We start from the raw sequence: 11,139 nt of genomic DNA, 5'->3' as shown, positions 1-11,139 counted from the left end.
CAGCCGAGAGACATAGGCCCCGTTCACACTGGGGAAAGTAATTCCAGCTAGGTAGGATTGAGCCCAGACAGCCTTTAAGCTGGATGCGTTCAGACCTATTTTCAAATCTGCCTAGCACACAGTTGTGTCCGCACTCAATCCGGCTTCATCCAGCATGTTTGCTGTTCTCCAAACCACTAGGTGGTAGGTCGTAATATGGCTAATAATGTGGCTAGCCGGATTCGCTAGCCACATTTGCGTTCACACCTGAGCCACATTTGAGCCAATCCTGCTAGATCCACCCTCGAGGGTGGATCTAGCCGGCTTGAAATCAAACTGGATTCAGCCGGATTGGAGGTGTTCACACTCGGAAAAAAACACATCTGGATTTATCTGGATGCGGCCAAATCCTGCTTAAGCCACATTTTTTCCCCAGTGTGAACGGGGCCTTAGTCTCTCCACCGCGTCCTGGGTCTTCCCCGGGGCCTCCTCCCAAGGCTGAACCTCCAAGTCCAAATACAGCATTTCAATTGAAAACTGAACACCACTGATGACTGTATACAATTCTATACAGCCAATGGGTTAATATTCACATGCATAATAATCAGCTTTGTAAATGTTTAATTTGAATATATGTAATATGAACACATCAAAGCTATTGTTGCATTATTACGTGAGTCAGTGAAGAATATTTATTTTGTTTTTGACACTTAATGAGCAGTATATATTTTTTTTTTGTGCCATTGTGAGACTATTAGATTTTTGTATGACTTGACTTGGGACTTGAAGGTTATGACTTGAGACTTGCTCCCACATCTGGATAGAACAGATGCGGTGTGTACAGTATGTATTCAGTGCTTTATCTTGGATTTTATTGGCGTCTTATTTTGACAGGACGCACTGATTTGAAATGGAATCAGCTGATTATCAGGATGGGGGCGGGTTCAAATACTGGTGGAAGCCATCTTGAGCGGTGGCTTGACTCTTTCGTAGTCAGCTATAAACTGAGTACACCTTACAAACACCGCATACGGAACCGGTTACTTCACTTACCCGAGGTAAATGCCAACATATTGCAAACCGTTTCCACGAATGGACAGCTCGTTGCTTCACGTTAAATTAATCCGTGACGACTTTTGCAATCCGGTTAGCGGTTAATGTTATTTCGCCATCGTTAGCCAGTTGGTGTTAGCTTGCTATTTGACGTAGCACGGCAGTCTCCGTTCGGCTGGGTCAGCTAATAACACCACTTGATGGTGGATTTTTTTTGACGTAGGCTGACATTAAAATGTCGTTTATTATATTTTTTGACTCTACCGTTCCAAGTACAAACAAATTGAATATTTATGACGTCGGTGTTGTTACGCAGATCACCGAAAGCATTAGCTTCATGTGCTGTTTAGTCATATGTCGTAGGCTAGCTAAAATGTAACCAGCCGAGGCTAGTTAGTTTGATTAAACGGTTAGAAAATTATCATATTTTGGATATTTCTCCAATAGGCACAGTTTGTACACGTGTATGCTCAATCTTCTGCTGTTCTTGCCTTCATGTATCGACTGTGTTTGCTCATTGGTGACAAAGCTAAACAACAGTCACCGCTATGCCGGCTAACTTTTGACGTAAGGCCAGCCGCCTCTGGTTACTGCTGTTAGCTAAATGTTGACTTCACGAATGTTATCGAACAAAAATAACCTTATAGTGCCACATCGTCATTCACTTTGAGTATATTAGGTCATTTAAATCATGTCTAACTGTGTGCCTCCTGTGTTTTAGGGTTGGGACAGACCTGAAGAAAGGACACTGCGGCTCAGTAAAGCTAAACAAGATGGCTAGCTGAACAGTCAGCCAGTACTTGAAAGCTAGCTAAGCCCTTCTGATGTATTGTTTTCTTGATAGCATTGGCAGATTGAACCTATGCTAAGCCCTAATTTAATTTTCATGCGTAGACGTCTTATAAAAGTTAAAAAGAGAAAAATTTGTTTTGTGACGTATGATGTCACAGCAATACTGCTGAAGAACTGCAGATTTGCAATTTAGTTAATTATTAAAGTTTCAAGAGGCAAGGGCAATCTTTAAGTTTTGAGTGGTCTCAGCAGTGTTGACTCAAGTCTGGAGACTTAAGTTTTATTGCTATTGGAAAAGGAAAAAAGTTGATGTGAATAAACATGAGTACCGCCAGGACAGAGAACCCAGTGATTTTGGGCTTGTCCAACCAGAATGGACAGCTCAGGAGCTCTGTAAAGCCTGCTGGAGCACCAGGTGGAGGTGGAGGAGGACCTCAACAGCAGCAGTTTAACCAGATGAAAGGCACAATCAACAACGGCAATTCCCAGCCAGCCCCCACAACAAATGCTGTCATCAAGTAAGCTATGCGACAACCAGAGAAACAAAATGTAGACTTCATGTATTTCACTTGTTGGGAGAATTATTACGTTACACCCAGTTTCTTATAAGACCTCTGCCCTCCACAGGCCTGGAGATGACTGGAAGAAAAATTTGAAATTGCCCCCAAAGGACATGAGGATGAAAACTTCGGTTGGTACAAGATTGTTGCCCTTTTTTTATTTAAAGTAGAGACGGTGCATATGTATATATATTTTTAAGTGGTGTTTAATAAACATGTCTTCATGAAATCAGTGTTTCCCCAACTAGTATTTTAATTTTCAACCTTTGTATGCACACTGGTGATATGGTTATATCTTGGGAATGCTAATAACTTTCTATCATTATGTGATAACAGGATGTGACTGCAACTAAAGGCAATGAATTTGAAGATTATTGCCTAAAGAGGGAGCTGCTCATGGGAATCTTTGAGATGGGCTGGGAAAAGCCGTCTCCAATCCAGGTACGTTCAGAGATGGCATGGTGCTGTCATGCTCAAGGAAGTACATACTTTGATAATTACAGTATTGAGTGGAGAAATCCTGGTAGCTCTCCATCTCTGATACATTTCTATATACGTTTTAATACATTTACCTAATTAAAACCATATTATGTTCTGCTGCGTGTCTCCTGCACTTTAACTGTTAAGTCACCTTAAATGATGTGCTGTTTTAATCTTTTAGGATTATAGCAGTACTGTCTGCCTCAGTGTTTAGTGTTTAGGATTGAAAAATTGGACAATGTCAGAATAGGTTTGGTCAGGTTAGGTGATGCAGTGTATGGGAACGTGAGCCATTGCTCTTGAACTTAAGCTATTTTTAGCAATGCTAGAGGCATGGCTGTAGGGCACGACGGTGCAGCTAGACCAGTCCATTCAGGACAGAAATATCCCGACAGCTACTACACTGGTTGTCGTGAGATTTCATACAGACAGTCATGTTCCACACTGGTTGGATGTTAATAGCTTTACTGATCTGTGTTTAACTGAATGCTGTCATTAATTGTCTATGAAATGTAAATACTAAATGTTTTACACACATTTATGGATCTCATATTCTAACATTGATGGTCTGTTATCTGTATAGTAGACCTTATCATCATCATCATAAATACAGATGATCATAACTGGGAGTTAAATGTTGGAACAATAGTATGTCAAACTAAACATCATGTGGTATGTGCCAGAAATGCCCTGACTGTACACAGCTGTAACACGTATTGTGTATTGGTTTGTTGTGCACAGGAGGAAAGTATTCCCATTGCACTGTCAGGAAGGGATATTTTGGCCAGAGCCAAGAATGGCACGGGAAAGAGTGGAGCCTACCTCATTCCCTTACTTGAACGTATTGACCTGAAGAAGGACTGCATACAAGGTGAGAAGCTCGGTGATGAGAAACAAAAAATACATCATGTTGTATAAAGGTTTTGTTAGCATGGACTGTGAGGCTTCAGTACACTTTTGTTTTTGAATTTCTTCTCATTCTCGTGGATGTGATGATGTCTAATGATGTTTCTGTCCTTCCAGCTTTGGTCGTTGTGCCCACCAGAGAACTGGCTCTGCAAGTCAGCCAAATATGTATTCAGGTCAGCAAACACATGGGTGGAGTGAAGGTAATGGCGACCACAGGTGGAACCAACCTTCGTGACGACATCATGAGACTTGATGAAACGGGTAATTTTGAATTTTTTAAATTATTGAAATTATGGTGTTGCTTGTAAAGAGAAATCCATTACATGGTGCTGATGTTTTAAATCTGATTTTTGCATCAGTCTGTACACCTGGATAAATCCAAAATGACTGTTGACAATGCAAATAAATATACTCCCTCTCCCAAAGATCCCTAAGGTGTCTACATGGTCCATGGTGGCTAGATTCTGATATGATAGACATAATTAAGTTATTTTTTTTAACCCTTACCCTGATGATAGTGCTGACATCCTTTTGGTGAAAATATTTTAATCCTCTGCCTTATTCCTTTTACAGTACATGTGGTCATTGCCACCCCTGGGAGAATTTTAGATCTCATCAAGAAAGGAGTGGCCAAAGTCAATCAAGTGCAGATGATTGTTCTGGATGAAGTGAGTTCTTTTAAATCTATTGTCTTTTATAAAAACAAATGTGTGTGTGTGATGCGACTTTAAAAATGTTCAAGTAGCTGTTCACGTGTCTAAATGTGTCTTTTTTCTTACTCTGTCCCCCAACAGGCTGACAAACTTCTGTCTCAGGACTTTGTGGTAATGATGGAAGAGATTCTGGGCTTCCTGCCCAAACAGAGGCAGATTCTGCTCTACTCTGCGACCTTCCCTCTCAGCGTGCAGAAGTTTATGGTACCTTTTTGTCATATTTAAGGAATTACTTATGTTATCATGTCATGCAGTCTTATAAATGTATCGTAACATTTCTGTTCTTTTAATCTACTCTGCAGAATGCACACTTGCAGAAACCCTATGAAATCAACCTAATGGAGGAGCTTACACTGAAGGGCGTGACTCAGTATTATGCTTATGTAACTGAAAGGCAAAAAGTTCATTGCCTTAACACCTTGTTTTCCAGGGTAAGTGTTGCCTTTTTACAGAGAACACGGTATTAAATCATCTTTGGGTTGTGTTGAACTTTGTGATTCAGTCAATAAATCCATTTAATTCTTACTCTCGATTTCTTTTGTTTTTTTTCAGCTCCAGATCAACCAGTCTATAATCTTCTGCAACTCCTCTCAGAGAGTAGAGCTCCTTGCCAAGAAGATCTCCCAGCTCGGCTATTCATGTTTCTACATTCATGCCAAGATGAGACAGGTCAGCTGAAAGCTCAGAGTGCTTTAGTATACGGCTGGGCAACTAACCAAAAATATATCGGAACCGACATTTTAGACCCTCTAACCGACGTAATCTTAACTCGTGTCAGTTATTTCGGTTATTATTTTTTCCATGCTGCCCACTTAAATAATAAAATAAATGACAAACGCAGTGTAAAGCTTGTTACATAGTCCACAAGGACGGAGAAATCTGTTCACAAGGTGACAAAAACCACAAAATTAGTTTTGGCTGGGAAAACGCACACACAGGTTTTGAAGACGTTTTGCTGCTGACCAACGGCAGAAGTAGCCGTTTAGGTGACCATATTTCACCAACAAACATGTTAGGTGAACAAACATGTTCACCTAAACTGCTGTGCTACCTGCATGCGCGTGTTGTGTGCTGAGGAAAAAGCTTCAATTATTTGTGATATTCAGATTAAGGAATATTGCCCAGCCCTACTACTGTTACCTTTGTTGCACATAATGATAAACATGTCTCACAACATGATGTGCTGTATGTGCAGATGGGCTATTTCTAGTGTAAGTTGTAGTGCTGTTGATCTCTGAGTGACTGGATAATATGTAAAAACTGTCACTTTGCTTTCCAGGAGCATCGCAACCGTGTGTTCCACGACTTCAGAAATGGCTTGTGCCGGAATCTTGTCTGCACTGGTAAGTGAATGTGCCTACATACATCTGCTACGTTTTAGCTTTCCTCACTGAAACTGGCTGAGCCATTATTTTCCATGCTGAAACTTCACCTGAGTTGATGGCTCCATTGATTTCTCTTTCCTCTTTGCTACAGACTCTTTTTATAGCATGTCCAATCAGATTACAGCTAGATTCCAAAGCTGTGTCAGGTAGCTGAGAAATTGTGTTTGCCTAAGCTAAAAATAAAGCTAATTGGTTTATTTAGTTTCGTTTTGATAGTGGAATGTTTTGCCACTGTGTTGAAGGTGAAATGAGCTCAGATGAATGTCACTCCACAGGAGGGTTTGCATTTTTTTTTACTGTCATGTTCGTGACAGATTGTCTTGGTTTTAGTTTGTATTGACTAATATGGATTGAAATCACTATAGATAGTAGGGGGGGAATGGTTCTGTTGCTCCAAAAGTCACCAGAGAAAGTTGCTAGTCACTATTTGACAAGAAAAGATTTGGAAAGTGGTCGAGAGTTGCCAAGCTAGACACATCCTGCACGGTAAAGTGAATGAATGTTGATTTGTTTTGTCTTTTGTCTTGGCTAGACCTCTTCACAAGAGGAATTGACATTCAAGCTGTGAATGTTGTGATCAACTTTGATTTTCCCAAGCTGGGAGAAACATACCTTCACCGCATTGGCAGATCTGGTAAGACCCCATAATGTTTCTCTGTACACTAAACTGAATGGTTTGGTGATGATTGGAAAACTAAAACACATTTTCAACCATCTTCCAGGCCGCTTCGGACACCTGGGTCTAGCCATCAACCTCATCACATATGATGATCGCTTCAACCTGAAAGGGATCGAGGAGCAGCTTGGAACAGAGATCAAGCCCATCCCGGGCATCATCGACAAGAGTCTATATGTGGCAGAGTACCACAGTGAGAGTGGCGAAGAAGTCAAGCCATGAGCCAGTGAGTACAGGCCCTGAATGATGAGGACAGCCAGAGCAGAGAATAATGGACTATATACAGTAAATAAACTAAAGAGCAAGGATTAAATCTTGCTGAGCAAGTGCTGCCCTGCTTGGCCCCGTCACAACTAAAAGCAGTTTAGCCTTTATTGCTGTCATTACCTAGACTGTGCTTATTTCTGCTATACAAAGGAGGAAAAGTCCTTAGTGGCAAAGGCTTGCTGCCTTTATATAAACATGACAAAAGCAATCTACAGTAAAGTAATAAAGGCAATAAATCTAAAACATAAAAACTGTCCATCTTGATGCAGAGGAAGACACTCATCTACCAGCATTGTAGCACCCTGACCCAATCATATTTAGCCTGTTTTAAGAGCGGTTCAGCTCATGTGAGATGCACTTGGGTCTTATTTGCACTAAATGAACTGGACCTTTGCAAAAAGTGTTTGTATTTAAACAAACTGCAGTTTAGCAGAAGGGAGATCAAGAATATCCTGGTTCATTGCCTTATTTCAACTGATTAGCATCTGCTTATTGAGTGCAAACTGAACCCTCGCACGGGTGTCGAATGGAATAGCATCACTTGTGGCAGGATGCAGCGTAAACGCGTTCTTCTTCTTCTCCCTGGAGCGGTGAGTGAATGGGAGCAAGCAAGAGCAGTGATGTGATGCAGAGAGGGAAGGGAGCACCATGAGTTAAAAGTATCTAGATGGCAAAAACAACGTGTAGGAGGTCCCTGTAGAAAACAGCTTTTTGCACATTGTTGTCTTCAATCTTGGAAAAGGTAACACTGCCTCAGCACTTAGGCAGAATGACAGCCGTACTTTGTTTCAGCTGATGGTAGCATGTACAACATTTGCAAGCAAAGCTACTTTATCAAAATTCAGTGAGCAGAACTTCTCTGCTCTGCTAGAATCCTAAATGTAGGTGCTTTAACGATAAGACGGACAAATTGAGTTTATTCAGTTGTATGAATGCAAAGCAGTCATTTAATGTTCTTCTTCTTCCCCCACAGATCAGTCCATCCTTCACTCCCCTTTACATCCTTTTTCATCCCCCATCGTCTTGGATTTTTTTTTTTTTAATGTACAGTTTTTGTCTGTCTGTTTTTGGATGCCACCATTAGGAATGTTTTTTTTTTTCTTCTTCTTCTTTTTTGATGGACGCGTTTTGGAAGAACTCATTTGCCTTTTCATAAGGCCCTGTGCTGCACACCACACACCCTGAAGACGAAAGCACCCAGGAGGAAAGCATGGGACCAAGTTAGAAATGATATCAGTGCACATTGTGATGACGACGATGACGACGATGATGATGATTCATATCCACCAATGACACAAAGCCAGCACCAACAGACCCAGTTATGACGCCCTCCATTCTCCACGTTTTATTTTGGAAGTTTTAACCAATTTGTATCAAGTGCCTTAATAAGCAGTTCAGCTCGTTCTAAAGTAATAACCCAATGTTATCCGCCATCTTGCTCACGTCATACCCGCCCGTACATGTTCACCTAATTGAAAATGTGTTACACTAATTTAATGTTTGACCAAATAGGTGAATTCATAACTTTTTTTTTTAGGTTAGGTCATCCATTTGCAAGGAAGAGAGATGATATATATACATGGAGGGAGTCTGGTCTGAATCGTCTTTTTTTGCTGGCTTAGCTGAACAAAAGAGTCTGGCTGATAAATGAGGACACACTTGGATTTTCCATGGACAGAGATGCTGGATTTTTTTCCAAGAAACAGCCAGACTGTCCCGTTGCTTGTGCTTCTGAGAGACCCAAATCCTTTCCTCTGTCTTCAGCATCAGAACACTAAAAAAAAAAAAATGAACAAGCAGCCTCGCAACACCACGAGTGATGAGGATTCCTGTGTCGGTGGAGTTTATTTGGAGAAGACTTTGTTTTTTTTTTCTTTCTTTTGTCCTGTGTTTCACCTTCCTATGGATGGCCATACTCTCAAACTTCTGGAAACAAAACGTGCAGCCATGCACGTACGTGGGCTGCACCTTACACCTTGTGTATATACCTTCATTTTTAAGATTGTTTTAAAACAAGTTCCAAAGGCTGGCTGACAAACTGAAAAGCTGCCCGCCCCTTTCTCTCTTGTTAGCACTGGAGACAGTTTCCTTAACTGCCAGTTGGTTTAATCTGCAATATATTGGCCTGTGAATTTATTTATAATTTTAGAGAAATTGCAGAGTTTATTAGATTTAAAACATTGAAATGACTTTGTTCATGAAATGTTTTTTGGAGAGTTATCACTGATAATCTTTTTAGCCCCTCCAAATTTGATGCAGTGCAGTTCTATAAAGATGCACTCGACTTAAAGACTTAAAAGAGAAGATTGTTTAAATTGTTGCCCTTATTCTCCTGCTACCAGTGTTAACAAGTGGTGAGTCCAGACACATGGCTCTGTCAAGCTTGTGCATTTGGGAAAAAAAATAATAATTCTTGGTTGTCACCAGCCTTGACTTGTGAAACTGATTCTTGAGACACTCTAAGATCTACAGTTATAGTGAGTGCTGGTGTTGGAAGAGAAAATATTCTATCTAGTAGTTCTAATTGCTGCAGTGCAGCTGAATTGGCAGATAATTTGTTTTTTTTTGGGGGGGGGGGGTGTTACATTGGTTTATGCCCTGTTTAAGCACAGCTACATTACTTCCTAATGTTTGTGGGGTGGGGTTAGGTGGGTGGGGGTGTTTTTTTTTGTTTTTGTTTCCCCCCCCTTCTTTTTGAAGAATGTCGGCCAAATGCATGAAAATGAACCATCTGACCTAAAATGTAGCAGGAATTCATTCTCTGTGCGTCGCACGTCGGCTGACTTCCTAAAAGCAGCCGACAGGATTTTCATATTTACAACCTGAGCAGGTTGGACTGCACTTAACACAGAGACATGAGTTCAGGCAGCTGCACACACTGCCCCGCTCCCCGAACACTCATGATGTGCCCGAGTGGGGAGGGAGGGGGAGGAGGAGGATGAGGGGGGGTATGGTGGTCCGCAAGATTAAAGTAATTGGCACAGAGGGGAGGGGGGGACGGGTATGAAGGATCACAACTTAGTTGGACTGCTTGTTTAAACGATAACTTTGGGCACCTCAGCCTGCTGAGTTCATGGCTCATTTCTCTGCCCTTGTTGCTTTATTTTGGGGGTTTTTTTTTTTTTTTTTTTTGGGGGGGGGTACATTGTCTTTGCATTTATGTGCAATATAACAACCTTTACTCTGTATGAAGGTCCTGTGAACATGTGGCGGTTCTGCCAGGACCTTTTTGCAAAGTGGGTTCCCCTTATCATGGTGAGATGCTTTTCTCGTCTTAATCAATGAGATGTATTATTGCTAAATTAATTTAAGCTCATTTAAAAAAGATGAATGGCAATGATTTAAAAACTACCTATGTATTCTCATTGGTTAGGACTCTGATCCCTGTTCTCATAGCGCTGTTGTCCCTGAAATACTTGCACATCTAACTGGATAATTAGGCCTGTTTTGCTTTGGGTGGGAGGTCTAAATTTCTAAAAAAAATTGAAGCATTAGCTGGTGAACAGGGATCTTGTTACACAGGCACATGGCAGCTGCCTGTTCCTTGTCAGCACCGGCAGTATCGGCGAAACACTTTGGAGGTAAAGATCTAAGATTGAGTGGAGGGTTACAGTTTGATGGAGCGAAGCGTTACTGCCAGTGGCTGCCATAGGACGGCCTTAAAGAGTGAGACGAGAGCATCTTGCCCCAGATCGGGCGACTAATTGGCGTCTCTTTGTAACTAAATTGTCTCATTCTTTAAGGTTATTTTTTAAAAATTTCTGTTGGGCGGGTAAATTGGAGGACTTGCTGCCCTGATGCACGCGTTCATCCTCTTCGATAGTCGTGATAAAATGACGACCACACAGCTTTGTGTATCATTCGGCCGACCCATCGCTTAAAAAATCTATCAGGAGGATGTGAGCGGAGTCCTTTTTAGGATTCCTCTCCCAACGCATGCATCAGTTAAAAATGAAACGTGGGGAGGCGCCTCTGGGCAAAAAAGAAACAAGTTAATATGATCAAAAGATCCAAAGTTTTGGAAATGGGTATATATAAAAAAAAAAAAAAAAAGTTAGGAGTTGCCCCTTAACTTTGTTTTTGTTTATTTTAAAAGGAAATGTTCAAGTGGAGTACAACGTATTGAAACAGTCTCCAAATTTAAGTAATTTAAGACCTGAGTTCTTTTTTTTTGTTTTAATTTGGTTCATAAATTGGCAGATTGTTTTCAGTGATGCTAATTTTACAATGAAGTTAATATGTCATCATTTCAAACTGGATTGGAAACGTTTTGTTGAATAAATAAAGCTCACTGAACTTTACAGTGCCTGTTGTTTTCCTGTCTC

General features: G+C 40.9%; 1 protein-coding gene across 3 annotated transcripts; it reads left to right on the top strand.

The window, feature by feature from the left end:
* Positions 1–921: 921 nt before the first annotated feature.
* ddx6 (DEAD (Asp-Glu-Ala-Asp) box helicase 6) lies at positions 922–11,115 on the top strand. 3 transcript variants are annotated; one of them, XM_028418874.1, is made up of 14 exons: positions 922–1,037; positions 1,754–2,342; positions 2,452–2,515; positions 2,721–2,825; positions 3,606–3,735; positions 3,888–4,034; positions 4,347–4,441; positions 4,568–4,690; positions 4,789–4,917; positions 5,039–5,155; positions 5,766–5,829; positions 6,404–6,505; positions 6,594–6,773; positions 7,788–11,115. In XM_028418874.1, exons 2-13 carry the CDS (start codon positions 2,146–2,148, stop codon positions 6,767–6,769), a joined length of 1,449 nt encoding a protein of 482 aa, XP_028274675.1. In that variant the 5' UTR covers positions 922–1,037; positions 1,754–2,145; the 3' UTR covers positions 6,770–6,773; positions 7,788–11,115. The 3 variants fall into 3 exon arrangements, with proteins under 3 accessions (XP_028274675.1, XP_028274676.1, XP_028274677.1); XM_028418875.1 differs by lacking the exon at positions 922–1,037 and adding an exon at positions 1,105–1,251; XM_028418876.1 differs by lacking the exon at positions 922–1,037 and adding an exon at positions 1,288–1,599.
* Positions 11,116–11,139: the final 24 nt, after the last annotated feature.

Source organism: Parambassis ranga, chromosome 13 (genome assembly GCF_900634625.1).
Source record: "Parambassis ranga chromosome 13, fParRan2.1, whole genome shotgun sequence".
In the NCBI taxonomy this organism is placed as follows: domain Eukaryota; kingdom Metazoa; phylum Chordata; class Actinopteri; family Ambassidae; genus Parambassis; species Parambassis ranga.
Note: the sequence above shows the minus strand (reverse complement) of the source record. Positions and strands in the feature narration are given on the sequence as shown.